At 41.8% G+C, this 20,958-nt stretch overlaps 1 protein-coding gene across 1 annotated transcript in view; it reads right to left on the bottom strand.

The window, feature by feature from the left end:
* LOC147574682 (uncharacterized) overlaps positions 1-20,958 on the bottom strand; it is a 124,804-nt gene that overhangs the window by 29,720 nt on the left and 74,126 nt on the right. Inside the window, exons 6-8 of the mRNA XM_086684733.1 lie at positions 10,890-11,018; positions 9,660-9,765; positions 8,345-8,594 (exon numbers count right to left, since the gene is read on the bottom strand). Coding sequence (XP_086540859.1) covers positions 8,345-8,594; positions 9,660-9,765; positions 10,890-11,018 — 485 coding nt within the window. The remainder of the gene's footprint in view (positions 1-8,344; positions 8,595-9,659; positions 9,766-10,889; positions 11,019-20,958) is intronic.

Raw genomic sequence — 20,958 nt, 5'->3', positions numbered from 1 at the left:
CGCTAAGATTTTTGGAGTTTTGGTGCCATAGCATAAACTTACCTCTCCTCACTGGCATGATTACATATATATATGCAGATCATGAGACACTTTATCGTCCCGCAGTGTTTGCATGTCTGACTTGCATCTCATACGGGGGGTGGTATAATTAACTGGTGTATACCCCTAAATTAAGTCAGCCACATGAGCAGAACCTTAATAAACGTTGAATGAAATGAATTTGTTTGGGAATATTTTCCCCCTGACATGTTCAAAATTTCATGAGACTCTGATGTCAACTCCATTTTCACAAATCTCGAACATCAATTTCATCTTCATGAAACAGATGGTCCTTGTTGTCTCTTCACCTGGTTGACTACCACATTTTTCACGCATTTTATTTTTCCCAGCTCTGTATTTTATTTTTCTCTACACAGCTGGAAACTTTTGTGCAAGTCCTGGTTCTCAGTATGGACTTCTCGTCCTTATTTTGTTCACCGTAAGGGTCATCAGCCACTTCCCTTGACCCTGCCTGTTCCATCTTTGTCCTACATGATCCTCGCCAATGGATTCCAACTCTTTTCGTTTTGAATCATTCAGAGAGTATGGGTTGCTGGGTTTCCTCCTGCAAGTGCATTCTCTTGGGAAGTATGGTCTCTCTCCTGCCCTGGATTTTTATCTTAACCTTTGTTAAGGACATTTAGGTTAAGACACACTGTTTTCTCTGTCCTCATCATAGAGCCCACCCTCCTCTTTTTTTTTTTTTAATTTATTTTTGAGGAAGAGAAAGAGACAGAGTATGAGTGGGGGAAGGGCAGGGAGAGAGGGAGACAACAAAATCCGAAGCAGGCTCCAGGCTCCGAGCTGTCAGCACAGAGCCCGACACGGGGCTCGAACCCAAAACCGTGAGATCATGACCTGAGCCGAAGTTGGACGCTTAACCGACTGAGCCACCCAGGCGCCCCCTCTTTTTTTAAATTCCATTTATTTAAACTGAAAAATGAGAACAGTTTACCAATTTCTTCCACCTCTCGCCCCCTGATGAATAGTTATGTAGCTTTTAACATATATTTTTGACTTTTAATTACATGGAACTCATTTCATTGATGTTTTATATGAGATTATAGGATATAGGACTTCACACGACCATTTTAAATTAAATTGTGTGCAATTATACAATTTAATGTTTATTGGCTTTTTTCTATATACATCTCAGGAAGAGTTATAGCAAAATTATATTGACATTTTCAGTAACTACTATACAAGCTTAAGAATTATTCTTGAAAGGGAAGAAAGTATGGCAGCGAATTAATTAGAATCTGTGTTTGACTGCAAGAAATACTATCCCCAAACAATTAAGGTGGTTTTTTTTTTTTTATTATTACTATTAGATGCTTATTTTTTCTTTCACATAAAAGGACACATTGGGGCGGCACATATCACCTCCGTGATATGATTACAGGGCTTTCTAACAATGGCTCTACCAGCTGAAAATGAAAACATAACAAAACCCACTCATATTTGCTGTAATTCTCATATATATCGTTGACCTACAACTACTGTACAGCAGGATCCTACTAACAGTTACATTAAACTGCCGTATCTTATTTTGTTTAGTGCTCTTCCAAATGCACGCCATTTCACATCTTCTCCCAACTTCCATCAGAATTGAACGCACACACATTTGATTCATGCATGAAACACCCTGGATACTGCTCTCATGGAAATAAGGTTTGCAACAATCTTCGACTTCAGGGATTTCCATCAGTAGTAATGCATATTATCAAGGCTCACTTGGTGCCGACAAGATGGTCCCAGCCCTGTTTGGGATAAAAGAACAGAACTCCGAGTCTGGAAGCAGGTCAGAGCAGTATATGACGTTTCCGGCTGCATTTTGATATGTGTATGCACACGGCCAGGGAATCAAGGAAAGACAGAATATAGAGAATGTGGTCCCCAAAGTTGCTTCTATACCCTTGACCATAAAAAGTTTCTTAGAACTGACTTCGGGGGCGCCGGGGTGGCTCAGTCGGTTAAGCGTCTGACTTCGGCTCAGGTCACGATCTCGTGGTTCGTGAGTTTCAGCCCCATATCTGGCTCTGTGCTGACAGGACAGGGCCTGCTTGGGATTCTGTCTCTCCCTTTCTCTCTGCCCCTTCCCCACTCTCACGCTCACTCTCTCTCTCAAAATAAATAAATACACTTAAAAAAACAAACAAACCCGACTTTGTATTAGAAAACAACCAGCACCACCACATTAACATTAGCAACAGGTAGCACAATAAAATACGATGTAACCAACGATATTGGAAACATTAAAAAAATTAGCTGCTTATGTCATGAAGTGCTGAGAAATTCGTTATTTAAAAAAATTGCTTTAATGTTTATTTATTTTTGAGAGAGAGAGAGAGAGCATGAGCAGGGGAGGGGCAGAGAGAGAGGGAGACACAGAATCTGAAACACACTCCAGGCTCTGAGCTGTCAGCACAGAGCCCGATGTGGGGCTTGAACTCACGAACTGCGAGATCATGACCTGAGCTGAAGTCGGACGCTTAACTAACTGAGCCACCCAGGTGCCCTAAGAAGGGTCAGTTTAAATCATTGTGTGGATAACACGACTTTAAGTTGAGCCCAATCAGGCTAAATGAACTTGCTCAGAAATTCCAGCAGGAGGAAAAAACCCTAATACCATCTTATATGGGCAAGCTCTGGACAAGGTTTCTGTTTGTTTGTTTGTTTGTTTGTTTGTTTTTTACTAACAGTTTGCTTGAAGTACAATGAAATGTGTAGTGGGTCGAATAGTGTGCCCCAAATTCCTGTCCTCCCAGAGCCTCAGAATGTGACCTTATTGGCAATAAGGTCTTCGCAGATAGATTGAAGGTACAGATCAAGACGAGATCCCATGAGATTAGCACAGGTGCTAGATCGGGTGAGATTGTCCTAATAAGAAGCAGAAAAAGACACAGAGGCCCAAAGGAGAATGACATGTGAGGACAGAGGCAGAGACTGGAGTGGGACATCTATAGTTGGAGAAGTGCCAATGACAGCTGGCTGCCTCCGGAAGCCAGGAGGGAGGGGTGGAGCAGGTGGCCTTCTCAGAGCCCCCAGAAGGTACGCCCTGCCCTTGCCCCACCAAAGCCTGGATTCTGGACCTCAGGCCGGGTGTTGTTTTAAGCCACCAAGTTTGCAACAATTCGTTATGGCAACACATGAGGAGAGTGGCTTCAAAACTGGGTAAAGACGAAGAGTTTAGAGGCCCATGACAGGAAAGGCCTGATTTTTTAAAAAATATTTATTTATTTATTTATTTATTTATTTATTTATTTATTTAGAGAGCACAAACAGGGGAGGGGCAGAGAGAGAGGGAGAGAATCCCAAGCAGAGGACTCGGGGCTCGACCCCCACGAACTGTGAGATGATGACCTGAGCTGAAATCAAGAGTTAGTTGGACGCTCCACCCACGGAGCCACCCAGGCGCCCCAAGGCCTGATGGTCTTCATGAGAAGGGAAAAGCCTGCATGGTAAGGGCGATTCTGGTGACAACTCGGAAAGAAGCCAGAGGCCCCTGCCGAGAAAGTTTCTCATTGCGAACATTCAGTTGTTCCTGAACAGAATCTTGGCAGAAATACAACTGTTAAAGGTGCTTCAGGTGAGATCTTGGAAAGAAATGAGGAGCATGTTATCGGGAATTGGAGAAAAGGTCATCTTTGTTATAAAGTGGTAGAAAACTTGCCTGAACTGTGTTCTTTTGTTCGGCGCAGAACAGAATTTACAAGTGATAGACTTGGATGTGTAGCTGAGGAGATTTCCGAGCTAAACTCCTTCTGCCTTTAGCACAATGTGTGAGGGAAGAGATAATGTGAGGAGGGGAGTGCTCGATAAAAGGAACTAGCGCTCGATTGTTTGGAAGGTTCCAGGCCAATCCCGATGACAACGGATGGGAAGATGAGGCCACTTGCTATGGGGAATTGTGCTCCAGAGAGGAGGCCCAGGGGGAGGCTGGACAAGTTTTTGCTGAAGAGATTAGGTGGGGGTCTCCTGGACCCAGTCAACCATCTCAGCGGAGGCAGGAAGAGAGATGGGGTTTTGAAGGAGAGATCTAGTGTCATGGGTCCCCATGACATATACCACGGACCAGCAAGGTTCTTGAGAATGTTGCATCAGAAGAAACACTCTCGGCTTCACCTGAAGGAACAGAGACAGGAAGGCACGAAGGGGAGGCTGTCAGATTCTATAAGAAGGAAATGGCTTTGCAGAGCTACTTGGTGACAAACACGGGCTGTCCTTCAGGAACAAGGAAGAACGACTCCAAAAACACAGATGTGAACGTGAAGGCAGAGGCCAGAGAAGCAGGGTCAGGGCCAGGGACCAATAGGACAGCCCCTTAGAGCCCCAGGGACGGGGCATCAAGTCTAACAGGATGTTCCCAGCCTGGAAACCTAATGGGATTTGCTCTGCTGGGTTTGGACTTGCCTGGTGACCCCTCTCTTCCTTCCTGCTCCCTCTGTGGAAATGGGAATATCTATCCTATACCTGTCCCACCATTCTGTTCTGGAAGGAGATAGCTGTTTTCTAGCTTCACGTGTCCATGGATGGAAAGAAAGTCTTCCTGAGCATGGCCCCTACGCATTGTCACACCCATGCCTGATGTCGATCATTCAGACGTTGAGATTTGGGACTTACAGGTGGATGCTGGGACGAGTTAAGACCTTGTGGGATGTTGGGACGGGATGAAATTATTCGGCACATGGGAGGGAGGTCAATGTTGACTACCTGGCAGGTGATGTCACTTGCTGCTACTCCGTTATTCAGAGTTTTACTAAAGTTTTAAATTTTCCCATGTGAACTTCAGAATTGGCTTGACTAAAGGACCGTACCACTCACTAAAACAAAAAAGGAAAACCAAAAACTGTTGGTGTTTTAATCGGGGTCTCACTAAATGTATAAATGAACTTAGGAATAGCTAATATTTTAATTACACTAAGTCCATCTACTCAAAACTAATGTTCAAGACAGATTTACCTGGCCAAATTACTATCGATTCCTGTTCCCTCTGCCCATATTCCTTGAAATGCCTCTCTGTGTATATATCGAGTCTATTTCTTTGTCATCTCAGTTCTACGTATTTTATTTTTTTTTTTAATTTTTTTTCAACGTTTTTTATTTATTTTTGGGACAGAGAGAGACAGAGCATGAACAGGGGAGGGGCAGAGAGAGAGGGAGACACAGAATCGGAAGCAGGCTCCAGGCTCTGAGCCATCAGCCCAGAGCCTGATGCGGGGCTCGAACTCACGGACCGCGAGATCGTGACCTGGCTGAAGTCGGACGCTTAACCGACTGCGCCACCCAGGCGCCCCAGTTCTACGTATTTTAAAAGATACAGTGTAGAATTAGTGATTCTGCTCACAAGCTGTCTATGGTTTCCTAATGAAGATAAGAAGAATGCATTTATAATTCAAATCTGAGAGATAAAGGAGTAAGAATCCAACAAAACCAGAAAACCTTCTTCAGGATCTCAAGAGCCTAGAAGCAAAGGCTAAAGGTCTCCATTCCCCTTTGTTATTTACTGGACTATTTATTAGATTAATGTATCAGTGGGCAGTGGAAAGTGGGAAGGATTTGGACTTTGCAACAGGCAGACCTGGGTTCATTGCCCGGGAGCAGGGCTCTGGTAAGGGAACTTGCCTCAAATTTTGGAACCAGGCTTTCTTGCTTTCCTAGTGGAAATATTCATATCTCCTTTTTAGAGTTCTTATGGAGATGAAAAGAAATATTCTTCATAAAACATCTATTAAATAAGGCATGCCCTTTAAGTTGTACTGCCTCTTCAGATACACTTTGGGTCTAAAGTTCAGTGAGTCTCTCACAATGGACACAGCCCACGAAGGGAATATATTTATTAAAATGTACTTTGAGAACCGTATGTCTTTTTTAAAAAAAATGTTTATTGGGGCGCCTGGGTGGCGCAGTCGGTTAAGCATCCGACTTCAGCCAGGTCACGATCTCGCGGTCTGTGAGTTCAAGCCCCGCGTCGGGCTCTGGGCTGATGGCTTGGAGCCTGGAGCCTGTTTCCGATTCTGTGTCTCCCTCTCTCTCTGCCCCTCCCCCGTTCATGCTCTGTCTCTCTCTGTCCCAAAAATAAATAAAAAAACGTTGAAAAAAAAATTAAAAAAAATGTTTATTTAGAGATAGAGAGGAAGAGAGAAAGAGGGCGTGCGAACAGGGGAAGGGCAGAGAGAGAGGGAGACAGAGAATCCCAAGCAGGCTCTGTACTGTCAGCACAGAGTTGGTTCTGGGGTTTCATCTCATGAACCCGTGAACTGTGAGATCGTGGCCTGAGCTGAAATCAAGAGTGGGATGCTTAACGGACTGAGCCATCCAGGCGCCCTGAGAGCTGTAGGTCTTAACTTCTGTCATGTTTGTTACAGATGGAAATTGCATATCCTTCTTTAAAGTTAGTAAATATCACTTGAAATTTCAAAGCGATAGGTATCATTACTAAAAATAAATCAAATAAATAGAACAAAAAAGACTTACCTTGTATCAAACAAGTTTTCCTCATGGAGGTTTTGTACATTACTTTAAAACATTCTTGGGATATCTTCTGATTTTTTGTTATTGATCTTGTTATGTAGATGAGGTGGTTTCTTTCTGTTTCCTCTCAATGGTCGTTGATTACAGATGTATCTTTTTATAGTGCAATTCAGTCTAGAATAGAATTCTGCAAAACATGCAAAAGTGACACAGTTATAAATGCAGATTTTCTTCTGCAACCCAGCCTAAGTTAATGTGTACTATTAATCCATACCTTCTTATCAGAAGTTCATTAAGGGTGTGGATGTCTAGAATATAATTATACTGCATCTCTGTTGATAATTGTAAAACTATTGATCTTGCTTCATTCATCTTGTTTTATCTCCTTAAATTTTTATGGATTTAACCATAAATCCATGGTTCTCCAAAAGATAAGTTATTGCTGATAGTGTCGGGGTGGTGTAGTAACCCTATAATAAATTGTTCCTAAGAATCACAAAATTCTTGAGACTTGATTTGCTAAAGTGACAGATGGAAAGAGCATCTCCTTTAAATATTAGTTGCTCATGGGAAAAGCAAGATTAAAAATGTAATATCCATTGTGTGTGAAGGGTAGGGGCTTTTTAACAGCTTTATTGAGATGAGAGTCACATACCATAAAATTCACCCATTTAAAGTGTGCAGTGTTCTTCAAGCAGAGTAACAGGGCACAAAACCATCATGACAATGAATTTTAGGACATTTTCATTACTGTCCTAAGGAAACTGACACTCACTAGCAGATACTCTGTATCTTCTATGCTCCACCCCACCCAGTGCTTACTGTAACTAATTAGCAATGTTACTAAAACACTTTCTGTCTCTAGACATTTGCCTCTTCTGGAATCGCAATATGACAGGATCATAGAGCCTCTGTGGTCTCTTGTGACTGGATTCTTCTACTTAGTGTAGTATTTTCAAGCGTTCATCCATGTTGAGCATATATCAGTACTCCTTACACTGAGTATTTCATTGCTTGGTATACCGTATTTTCTGTATCCCTTCAACAGTTGATGGACATTTGATTGTTTCCACTTTTTGGCTCTTACGAACAATGCTGAATATTCACCGGGAAGTTTTTCGTGGGACCTCTGTTCTCACTTCTCTTGGGGTTATATTTACGAGTGGAGTTGCTGACCTGAGCCCAAGTTGGGGTGCTTAACTGACTGAGTCACCCAGGTGCCCCTGCCAAACAGTTTTCTAAAGCAGATGCATCATTTTGTATTCCCATCTGCTATGTATGAGAGTCTCCATTTCTTCACATCCTCACCAACACCTGCTGTTGGCTGCTTTTTTATTTTGGCTCTCCTAGTGTGCCTAAAGTGTATCTTATTATGATTTTGGTTTGCATTTCCCTAACGACTAATGATTTTAAGCACTGTGTGTGTGTGTGTGTGGGGGGGGGGGCTAGTTACCACTTGTATATTTTCTTCGGAGAAATTTCTATATAAATCCTTTACCCATTTTCCCCATTGGGTTAGTTATCTTATTATTGAGTTGTATGAGACCTTTACGTATTCCGGATATAAGTCTCTTATGAGATATATATGCTTTGAAAATATTTTCTCCCATTCTGAGCTTTGTCTTTATTTTTCATAGTACTAATTATTTGGTAGAGCACAAAGGTTTTTAATTTTGATGAAGTCCAAATGATCCATTTTTTTTTCAATTTTTTGTGTGCCTTCTCTAAGAAGTCATTGCCTTCCCCAATCATGACGATATATTTTTATGTTTTCCTCTAAGATAAAGATGATGCACTGAATGTGTGCTACTGCATCTAAGACCCACCGCACTATCCTTGGATGTAAGTTGACGGTGGAGACGGGAGATGCTCGAGAGGAAAGCCCCTCAGGGGCAGGAGCAGTGGTGAGCGTGAGAACCAGGAGCGCAGGGGTGCCGTGGCTCCTCCCACGTCGGTGTTCACTGTGGACTCTGCCCACCGGCAGGCATCCTCGCTGTGCTCCGGGAGCCTGACCTTGACCAGGGCGCTCAGCAAGGCAGGGTGGGGGCAGGTGGTCCCCGTAGCCCCCTTAGTTCCTCCAGCTAACAGAGAGGCCCCCCTGAACAAAATCAAATCACCGTTCCCACTTTCCAAATGCTGTCACATTCAGACTTAGGGGGTATTGATTACAAATGTATCCAAGGTAGAAAGCTGTGCTAAAATGGTGAAGAAATGAACTTGAAGCCCTTTGGAAGTAAGCATACTAAAACATTAACTCCTCACTTACGGGAGTTGGGGTTTTGAAGGATGTGTATATCTGCCTAAATCATTTTCTATTTCCCAAATATTTTCGAATAACCATGAATTCCTTTTACAATTAGAAAAAAAAATTTTTAAATAAGTAGACAAGGACATTCTATATTATTTCAGATTTCTTGATTTTTTTTTTTTTTTTTTTTTTTTTTTAGCAAAAAGAGACACTGTCAAGGAGTGCCTGGGTAGCTCTGTCAGTTGAGCCTCTGACTCTTGATTTCAGCTCAGGTCATGATCCCAGGGTTGTGGGATTGAGCCCCGCCTGCTTAAGGTTCTCTCATCTCCTGTTGTCCTCTCTCTAAAAAAGAGAGAGAGAGAGAGAATGCCAAATTATACTGCTGAGATCAAGTTTCCACCCAGGTGCTTAACTAGGTGCCTGTTCCAACGTTTGCAACGTTCCAGTTAGTGGTGCCAGACTCTACAGTGTCCAAGATGCTAACGTTAGTCTCTGCAGAACTGAAACTTGAACCCCATCTTTCAACTTTGGCTCAGGTCATGATGTACAGTTGGTAAGTTCAAGCCCCACATCGGGCTGTCTGCTGTCAACACAGAGCCCGCTTCAGACACTCTGTACCCCCTTCTGTCTGCTTCCTCCCTGCTCATACTCTCTCTCTCTCTCTCTCTCTCTCTCTCTCTCTCAAAAATAAACATTAAAAAAAAAAAGTGCAGGTGGGGCTTTCCCGTCACCCACCACACGCAGATACTTGCGACCACAGGCATTTCTGGGCCAGGAGCAGGTGAGAGTCAGGTGGTGCCGGTGTTACACGAAGACTGTAAGGGTGGAAGGGAATTACTCCGCACTGATTGCCCTGCGGGGACACACAGCCCCCCTCGCAGTTTGAAATCTGCTTCACGTTTGCTGTGGCTGAAACACGACTCCTTCATTAGCGCCCTGCCGCTGCCTCGATTTCTTCCGACCGGGGGAACGTGCGAGCACCTCACCCGCAGGGCTCCCACCTGCTGCAGTGTTAAATAATGAACACACAAAAGATTTCATTTTCCCACTTGCTAAAGATTTTTTGGTGTTTCTTACAGTAAATATAAAGACATATTTTTTCTATACTTCATCGCATAAAAAATAGGCTAGTGTCGAGTAGACAACTAGATATTGGTATTATTGATCCCGTTTTCTGTTATTTATGATATTTGCTTTTAACTAAGCAGTTGTCCATGAATCGATGTATAGGATACACAAAATAGATAAACTGTTTTTGGCTTAATATTCTCTAGTGCTTTAATAGAGATCATTGGAGCTCTGAACAACTCATATCCTACTTCGAACATCCTATTTTTTTCTGACTCGGATAATCCAATTTATGATTCTTTAACTAATTTAGAGAATTTTTTAATGTTATTTTCAAAATGCATTAATAAAGGACTGCTAATCACTTTTTCCATCAACTGTAAACTCCATTAATTGGGGCTTCTGAATCGTATAGTGTCAGCTGAGATTCTGAAAAAAAAGCATTCAATAAATATTTGTTGTATGAATAAATAAGCTGGTTAATGATCCTGAGGCACTATAGTGCTGAATAGTCAACTTTTCAAAAATTTTCTCACTGTTAATTTTTTAAAAAAATTTTCTTTACATTTCAGTGTGCATGTTGCGCAATCTGTTTTCCATGTATAGCTGTATATATGCCTATAACTTGCTAAAGTGAACATTTAATTTTTTCCACACTGTTATCCACTATGCATTGAATCTACTCACTCGAGTAAAAGAATACAAACAGAAAAGTCAATACATTTGGGAGCAATTTTCACATTTTAAAATTTCTATGTATTTCTTTTTTTTTTTTTAAGTTTATTTATTTATTTTGAGAGAGGGAGAGAGAGAGAGACAGTGCAAGGGAGAGAGAGGGAGACAGAGAATCTCAAGCAGGCTCCATGCTGTCAGTATAGAGCCCGATGGGGGGCTCAAAGCCACTAAGTGTGAGACCATGACCTGAGCCAAAATCAAGAGTTGGACGTTCAACCGACTGAGCCACCCAGGCGCCCCAGTTTCTACGTATTTCTCGTAAAATGAAAGCAACTATGCTTTTGTTGTTCACAAGTCCTAAGAAAGGTAGCAATAATATACTTACAAAACCGGAATCTGAGGATAAAAAGATGGCGAGGAGTGTGGTTTGACGGTGGCTTTGAAACCATGTCCGGAAGGAGCTGCTTACGACACTCTCAAACCCCTCTCCTTGCCTGTGGCCAGGACAGAAGTTCTGCAATGGGAGAGAAACACGGGAGGCCGAGGACGTAAAGCGTTAGGGACCCATTGCAATGAAGACAGATCAAAGTTAAGAATAACCTCAAAAATATTTGAGAATGAGGGAGAGCTTCCTTAGTGTGTTTCAAGGAGATTAGTCGCTACAGATCACTGGAAAAACGTGGAATCTTAATATTGGAATCAAAAGACAGATTCCGTGTTTTGATATAAAATTTAGCCCTTCTTGACAATAATTAGGGTAGAAATGTATGTCCCTGGGTGAGAGACTTATTCATGGCAGACTAGTGCCCTCACTAACAACAATGAAGAAAACTGGAATAAATTATACAACATTACGTGTTTGAAGGCCTCTGGTATATGGGGAAACAGCAGGATTGAATGAATGAAAATTTCCAAGAGGGCAAACCTTTCACAGTGAACTGATGATAAGCAGTTGTTATTCTTCCTATTGGCAGAGTTTGACCAAGCAGAGCACCAAGCTGCAAATGGGAAAAAAGAAAACTAACAAAAATGTTAGTAGTCACATGGAGCTAGAATCACAAAATTGGAGACTCTGATGAGACCCCAGAAAGCACTTTCCGATTTCTACGTGAGAGAGTAAAAGGCATATTCCAGAATCTTCTGAAAGGCAGTAAAATCTCCACTAACCTCACAATCTTTAGGAAGCAAGCATCCCCCCACCCCAACCCCCCCTAGTCTGGTGAAGGTGAAGAGGGCCAGACAATAAAACAGACATGAGAAGAAAGTTCTAGAGAGAGCGGTGAGTCGGCACTGAGGAACACAGCTACGTTTTACTTGGATATAATTCGTGCGATTATCAGAGAGCATCTGCTGGGGGACAGAGAAATTGGGAGAGATTTTAACACTTAGAAAAATGCATTTAAGATTCAGCCATGCTATTTTGTGAATCAACAACCCACTGTCTCTTATTTCTGCGTAGAATTCCATTGTACAGGTGTACAGGGTGTTTATCTTTCCATCTGCTCAAGGACATCTTGGCTATTTACAGTCTTTGCCAACTGTGAATGGCAATTATATTCATGTAAAACATTTATTGTTCTCATTTTAGCAATTCTAATTGTGGTATCTCATTGTGTTTTTAACTTGAATTTCCCTAAAGACCAATACTGTGGAGTTCTCTGCCATACTCCATTGATATATGTTTTTTTTCCCATTGATATTTTTATTCCAAGCTAGTTAGCGTGGTGCTATGGATGAAGTTTGGGTGATGGCAGAATTTTCTGATTTTCCAATTGAACCTCAGTTTTGGGCAATCACTCTAAACATTGGTCTTAAGACCGAGGTAGTGTTCCTACCCCTCCTCCAGAAATAGAACTTCATTTTCCCCTCCTTCATGTTGAGTAGGTTTCCATTACTGCCCCAGCCTGCAGTTTCGTCACTGTTCCCACTGCAGACTGAGGCTTTATTCACTTGAAAGATAGGGGAGAAGGATCTGGGTAGATTTCAGTGGTGGTCTCCATTCCCTTTCCCCAGGGCCCCAGACTATGGTTTAACTGATCTTCCCTCTGTAGATTAAGACTTTTGGTTTTTAGGGAATATAAGGAATGGGTCTGGGTGGAGTTTTGGCAATGGCTGCTGTTCCCTCTGCCAGCCATTACCTTTCTTGGGATTCTCCCCATCTTCCTTGTGGTTGTCTGGTGGGGTTCCTACAGGAAAGACCTGCAAGAGGGTGAAATCCCTCCTTTATGTCAGTGGTTTCCAAGGGTTTCACGCTCTCAATAAAGTCCATGCTTAAAAATCCTGTTAAAAATTTATTGTTTGACTTTTCTACCTGTTCATATGATATTGACCACTTCTTTTTTTTTTTTTTTAATTTTTTAGTGTTCATTCATTTTTGAGAGAGAGAGAGAGACAGAACATGAGCAGGAGAGGGGCAAGGAGAGAGGGAGACACAGAATCTGAAGCAGTCCCCAGGCTCTGAGCTGTCAGCACAGAGCCCGACACGGGGCTTGAACTCACGAACAGCGAGATCGTGACCTGAGCTGAAGTCCCTCCACTGACTAAGCCACCCAGGTGCTCCCAACTTTTAGCCATTTCTGTCTCAGGTAAGCAAATGTTCTGTTGCTGTTCTACACACAGGTACCTGTCTCTGTAGCTATGACTTCAGTTCTTTTGTGGTCTCATAAAAATGAGTCAACTTCCAGCTTCATAGCTTTTTTCTCACTTTAAGGATGGGAGTCATGCTCTTTCTAACTCTCTATATAACCAATCTAAAAATCAGAATTCTAGTTGTCAAATTCTGAAGCTGTTTGGCTGGAAGACTAAAGAACTAAGCTTTAAAATCCTCAGAGGACAAAAGTGGATCTCTTAAACCCATCTTCTGTGTTTTAATTTTAGATACCGTACTTTTTAATTCCAGAATATCCACTTAGGTCTATGGTATTTGAAAGACCTACCAATTTTTCAGTTAACAGCTTTTGAGGGCCCCACCCTAGAGGAAGGATGAGGGAGAGCTAAACTAAATCTTAAGCAACCTGAAATTGTAATTAGATGACAGTTACCAACCACTTATTGTTTCTGCCTGAGAGAAGAGAGAGATAAGTGATGGGAGATACTACCTGGACCCTCAGAGTTTCTTTCGTCCAAAATATGCTACATGCAATTAAAAATTACAAGACATTCAAAGAGGTAATATGGTACGGCTAAAACCAACAAGAAAAAAAGCGCAAAATAATAAAGCTCTAAAGAAAGTCTGACAGATGATCCAGAAAATAACCTCTGCAAACCACACATTATAATCATTATGATTAATATGCTGAAGAAAATAGAGAAAGACCTAAAAATGAACATATGGATAACTTTTTCCAAAGAATTAGACATCACACTAAAATAGCTTATCTGAAAAATATGTATGTGGAATTAAGAACAGAATGGATAGGCTTCAGAGCAGATTGGACGGAATAAGATTACTGAACTGGCCAATAGAAAATGTCCAACGTATGACACAAAGAAAGTAAAGAATAGCAAAATGTAGAAGAGACTTGTTGGACTTGTCCCAAGTTCCCAGTATGCATGCAGTTGGAGTCCAAATAGGAGGGAATTCAAATGGAAAAGAAAAAATGTTCCGAGAGATATTTTACCTATAAACATATCATGGCAATGATATCAGCAGAATGACAAGCTAGAAAGTTCCAAGGACTGATTTCTCCACATAACACACACACACACACACACACACACACACACACACGCTAGAAGCTGTATATGAGTCAATTTCTAAGAGTTCTGAAAACAGTAAAAGGCTTATAGAAACCAAGCAAGAGTCATCCTAACCCCATCTCCTGCCAGACTTTACCTGGTGAGAGTCTTGGTCTTAAGCAAGTAGTGACCTGGTTGCCAGCTCTCCCCTCAAATTAGAGAAAGTGCAACACATTAAAAAAAATTTTTTTTAAGTTATTGTGTACACCTGCTGTGATCTGAGGATACCTGAAAGTCTGATGGAAGGCATTCATTTCTGTCTTGCATAACTTGGAACATAGCAGGAGAAGTAGTGGAAAGTCTGTACACACAGATGCTTGATGCAAGAGATTACAGGTGGAAATATAGAATGGGCCATCTAAGGCCCAGAGAAGCTGGGGTTAGACTCTTGGAAATTAGGATATTCAGAAGCAGCTGCATATATGGGGAGAATTTAGAAAGCCATGTGCGTGCCCAGACAAGATGTACGCTTGGAAAATATCTGAGAGTACATTAAGCTTTCTCCCTGGCTGATGGCTGAACCAAGAGGGTTCACAGCAAACCTAGATAAGTGTTGAAGGAATGCCCCAGCACAGAGCCAACCCGGAATAGCAGGGGAAGGAGGTTGTTCACTTTTGGGGTTTATTTATCTATTTTGTATTTTCTTTGTTTCAAGCTTAAGGCATTCAAGAAAGTCTGTGATTGTATAGCTAAACGTGAGATAAGGGAACAGACTTCAGCAATCACAATGGCAAGGAAAAGTTTTTGAAAATTAGTTGAGACAAATCTGAAACAAATGGAGTTCTATAACCTTTAATAATTAAAATAAAGCAACCCCCAAATCATTCCTGAATCCAGATAGCAGACTTATTAGAGAAAGACTTAAAAAAACTGTCCTAAATATACTCGAACTAAGAGTAAACATGGACAGGTAACTAAGGAAACCAAGAAAAGGAATATAAGGGCAAAATGAGAATTTCAGCAGAGAGATAGAAACTGTAGAAAGGAACCAAACAAAAATTCTGAAGCTAAAAATGCACAATAACTCAAGTGAAAAACTCAGAGAGATTCAGCATCAGGTATGAGCATGCAGAAGAAAGAATCTGTGAACTTGAAGATAAGACAACTAAAATCATGGAGTCTGAGGAGAGAAAAAATTTTAGAAAAAAAAAAAAAGAATTAATGATGTATAACACTCTCAAGCAGACCAGCATAAGAATTATGGGAGTCCCAGAAAGAGACAAGAGAGAGAAAGGGATGGAAAAGATATTTGAGGAGATGACATAAAAAAATTTCCAAATAGGATTAAAGACATAAATAATGTAAATCCAAGTTCAACAAATTCCAAGTAGAATTTGAAACACACTGTAATGAAATTATCAAAAAACAAAGACAAAGAGAGAATCTGGAAAGCAGGAAGAAAAAATGAATTATCACATACAGGGGACATTCCATAAGATTATCAGTCAATTTCATACCAGAAACCTTGGAGATTTGAAGGCAGGGGGTTGATATGTTCAGATGGCTGAAAGAAAAATGTTACCAACTGAGAATTTTATAATAAGCAAAACTGTCCTTCCTTTTTGAGGGAAAAATGAAAGAATTTAGACATTTCCAGATAAACAAAATCGGATAGAATTCCTTACCATAGACCACTTCCATAAGAAATGCTCAAAGAAATCCTTCAGATTGAAATGAAATGACTTCAGGGGCACCTGGGTGGCTCAGTTGGTTAAGTGTCTGACTCTTGATTTTGGCTCAGGTCATGATCTCATGGTTCATGGGTTCAGGCCCTGGGTCAGGCTCTGTGCTGACAGTGTGGAGCCTGCTTGGGATTTGCTCTCTTTCCCTCTTTCTCTGCCCCTATTCTGTGCATTCTCTCTCTCTCTCTCTCTCTCTCTCTCTCTCTCTCTCTCTGTCAAAGTAAATAAACAAACTTAAAAAAATTAAAAAAAAAGAAATGACTTGATAGTAAATAGAACCCATATGAAGATATAAAGATCTCTGGTAACGGTAAATACATGAGCAAATATAAAAGCCAATATGTGGAATATCAAGGAAACCTGAAAAGCAAAAGCATCCTGAAAAGAACAAAACTGGAGGGCTCAAACTTCCTGATTTTAAAATTACTATAAATCCAATAATCAAAACAATATGGTATTGGAATAAAGATGGCAAAATAAATTAATGGGATAGGATAGACAGCCCAGAAATAAACTCTTACACATATGGTCAAATCATTTTCAACAAGGTGCCAAAACATTTTAATGGGGAAAAATAAACAGCTTTTTAAAAAAATGATCCTGGGAAAATTGGATATCCACAGAAGAAAGAATGAGTTTGGGCTCTTACCTTATATTGTATATAGAAATTAATTTAAAAAGTATCAAAGAGGGGTGCCTGGGTGGCTCAGTGGGTTAAGCGTCCGACTTCAGCTCAGGTCACGATCTTGGGATTCGTGGGTTCGAGCCCCAAGTCTGGCTCTGTGCTGACAGCTCAGAGAGTGGAGCCTGCTTCAGATTCTGTGTTTCCTTCTCTCTTTGCCCCTCCCCCACTCACTCTCCCTCTCTCTCTCTCTCTCAAAATAAATAAGCATTAAAAAAATGTATCAAAGAGGGAGAGAGGGAAGATGGCGGCGTAGGAGGACGCTGGGCTCACCGCGCGTCCTGCTGATCACTTAGATTCCAATTACACCTGCCTAAATAACCCAGAAAACCACCAGAGGATTAGCAGAACGGAGTCGCCGGAGCCAAGCGCAGACGAGAGGCCCACGGAAGAGGGTAGGAAGGGCGGCGAGGCGGTGCGCGCTCCACGGACTGGCGGGAGGGAGCCGGGGCGGAGGGGCGGCTCGCCGGCCAAGCAGAGCCCCCGAGTCTGGCTTGCAAAAAGCGGAGGGGCCTGACGGACTGTGTTCCGACAGCAAGCGCGACTTAGCGCCTGGGAGGTGATAAGTTAACAGCTCTGCTCAGAAAGCGGGAAGGCTGGAGGACAAAGGGAAGAAGAGCTGCTGAGCCCCCGGACGACAGAGCTCAGTTTGGTGGGGAACAAAGGCGCTCGCCAGCGCCATCTCCCCCGCCCATCCCCCAGCCAAAATCCCAAAGAGAACCAGTTCCTGCCAGGGAACTTGCTCGCGCAAACACCCAACTCTGCACTTCTGCGGAGCCAAACCTCCGGCAGCGGATCTGACTCCCTCCTGCTGCCACAGGGCCCCTCCTGAAGTGGATCACTTAAGGAGAAGCAAGCTAAGCCTGCCCCTCCTGCCCCTGTGCACCTTGCCTACCCACCCCAGCTAAGACGCCAGATCCCCAGCATCACAAGCCTGGCAGTGTGCAAGTAGCCCAGACAGGCCACCCCACCCCACAGTGAATCCCGCCCCTAGGAGAGGGGAAGAGAAGGCACGCACCAGTCTGACTGTGGCCCCAGCGGTGGGCTGGGGGCAGACATCAGGTCTGACTGCGGCTCCGCCCACCAACTCCAGTTATACACCACAGCACAGGGGAAGTGCCCTGCAGGTCCTCACCACGCCAGGGACTATCCAAAATGACCAAGCGGAAGAATTCCCCTCAGAAGAATCTCCAGGAAATAACAACAGCTAATGAGCTGATCAAAAAGGATTTAAATAATATAACAGAAAGTGAATTTAGAATAATAGTCATCAAATTAATCGCTGGGCTTGAAAACAGTATAGCTGACAGCAGAGAATCTCTTGCTACAGAGATCAAGGGACTAAGGAACAGTCACGAGGAGCTGAAAAACGCTTTAAACGAAATGCATAACAAAATGGAAACCACCACGGCTCGGATTGAAGAGGCAGAGGAGAGAATAGGTGAACTAGAAGATAAAGTTATGGAAAAAGAGGAAGCTGAGAAAAAGAGAGATAAAAAAATCCAGGAGTATGAGGGGAAAATTAGAGAACTAAGTGATACACTAAAAAGAAATAATATACGCATCATTGGTATCCCAGAGGAGGAAGAGAGAGGGAAAGGTGCTGAAGGGGTACTTGAAGAAATAATAGCTGAGAACTTCCCTGAACTGGGGAAGGAAAAAGGCATTGAAATCCAAGAGGCACAGAGAACTCCCTTCAGACGTAACTTGAATCGATCTTCTGCACGACATATCATAGTGAAACTGGCAAAATACAAGGATAAAGAGAAAATTCTGAAAGCAGCAAGGGGTAAACGTGCCCTCACATATAAAGGGAGACCTATAAGACTCGTGACTGATCTCTCTTTTGAAACTTGGCAGGCCAGAAAGAATTGGCACGAGATTTTCAGTGTGCTAGACAGAAAAAATATGCAGCCGAGAATCCTTTATCCAGCAAGTCTGTCATTTAGAATAGAAGGAGAGATAAAGGTCTTCCCAAACAAACAAAAACTGAAGGAATTTGTCACCACTAAACCAGCCCTACAAGAGATCCTAAGGGGGACCCTGTGAGACAAAGTACCAGAGACATCACTACAAGCATAAAACATACAGACATCACAATGACTCTAAACCCATATCTTTCTATAATAACACTGAATGTAAATGGATTAAATGCGCCAACCAAAAGACATAGGGTATCAGAATGGATAAAAAAACAAGACCCATCTATTTGCTGTCTACAAGAGACTCATTTTAGACCTGAGGACACCTTTAGATTGAGAGTGAGGGGATGGAGATCTATTTATCATGCTACTGGAAGCCAAAAGAAAGCTGGAGTAGCCATCCTTATATCAGACAAACTAGACTTTACATTAAAGGCTGTAACAAGAGATGAAGAAGGACATTATATAATAGTGACAGGGTCTATCCATCAGGAAGAGCTAACAATTATAAATGTCTATGCGCCGAATACCGGAGCGCCCAAATATATAAAACAATTACTCATAAACATAAGCAACCTTATTGAGAAGAATGTGGTAATTGCAGGGGACTTTAACACCCCACTTACAGAAATGGATAGATCATCTAGACACACGGTCAATAAAGAAACAAGGGCCCTGAATGAGACATTGGATCAGATGGACTTGACAGATATATTTAGAACTCTGCATCCCAAAGCAACAGAATATACTTTCTTCTCGAGTGCACATGGAACATTCTCCAAGATAGATCATATACTGGGTCACAAAACAGCCCTTCATAAGTTTACAAGAATTGAAATCATACCATGCATACTTTCAGACCACAATGCTATGAAGCTTGAAATCAACCACAGAAAAAAGTCTGGAAAACCTCCAAAAGCATGGAGGTTAAAGAACACCCTACTAACGAATGAGTGGGTCAACCAGGCAATTAGAGAAGAAATTAAAAGATATATGGAAACAAACGAAAATGAAAATACAACAATCCAAACGCTTTGGGACGCAGCAAAGGCAGTCCTGAGAGGAAACTACATTGCAATCCAGGCCTATCTCAAGAAACAAGAAAAATCCCAAATACAAAATCTAACAGCACACCTAAAGGAAATAGAAGCAGAACAGCAAAGGCAGCCTAAACCCAGCAGAAGAAGAGAAATAATAAAGATCAGAGCAGAAATAAACAATATAGAATCTAAAAAAACTGTAGAGCAGATCAAGGAAACCAAGAGTTGGTTTTTTGAAAAAATAAACAAAATTGACAAACCTCTAGCCAGGCTTCTCAAAAAGAAAAGGGAGATGACCCAAATAGATAAAATCATGAATGAAAATGGAATTATTACAACCAATCCCTCAGAGATACAAACAATTATCAGGGAATACTATGAAAAATTATATGCCAACAAATTGGACAACCTGGAAGAAATGGACAAATTCCTGAACACCCACACTCTTCCAAAACTCAATCAGGAGGAAATAGAAAGCTTGAACAGACCCATCACCAGCGAAGAAATTGAATCGGTTATCAAAAATCTCCCAACAAATAAGAGTCCAGGACCAGATGGCTTCCCAGGGGAGTTCTACCAGACGTTTAAAGCAGAGATAATACCTATCCTTCTCAAGCTATTCCAAGAAATAGAAAGAGAAGGAAAACTTCCAGACTCATTCTATGAAGCCAGTATTACGTTGATTCCTAAACCAGACAGAGACCCAGTAAAAAAAGAGAACTACAGGCCAATATCCCTGATGAATATGGATGCCAAAATTCTCAATAAGATACTAGCAAATCTAATTCAACGGCATATAAAAAGAATTATTCACCATGATCAAGTGGGATTCATTCCTGGGATGCAGGGCTGGTTCAACATTCGCAAATCAATCAACGTGATACATCACATTAACAAAAAAAAGAGAAAAACCATATGATCCTGTCAATCGATGCAGAAAAGGCCTTTGACAAAATCCAGCACCCTTTCTTAATAAAAACTCTTGAGAAAGTCGGGATAGAAGGAACATACTTAAAGATCATAAAAGCCATTTATGAAAAGCCCACAGCTAACATCATCCTCAACGGGGAAAAGCTGAGAGCTTTTTCCCTGAGATCAGGAACACGACAGGGATGCCCACTCTCACCGCTGTTGTTTAACATAGTGCTGGAAGTTCTAGCATCAGCAATCAGACAACAAAAGGAAATCAAAGGCGTCAAAATTGGCAAAGATGAAGTCAAGCTTTCGCTCTTTGCAGATGACATGATATTATACATGGAAAATCCGATAGACTCCACCAAAAGTCTGCTAGAACTGATACATGAATTCAGCAAAGTTGCAGGATACAAAATCAAAGTACAGAAATCAGTTGCATTCTTATACACTAACAATGAAGCAACAGAAAGACAAA

Source organism: Puma concolor, chromosome D4, assembly GCF_028749965.1.
Source record: "Puma concolor isolate L17-30 chromosome D4, mPumCon1.1.hap2, whole genome shotgun sequence".
In the NCBI taxonomy this organism is placed as follows: Eukaryota; Metazoa; Chordata; class Mammalia; order Carnivora; family Felidae; genus Puma; species Puma concolor.
The sequence above is the reverse complement of the archived record's forward strand: the minus strand, read 5'-3'. Positions and strand labels throughout refer to the sequence as shown.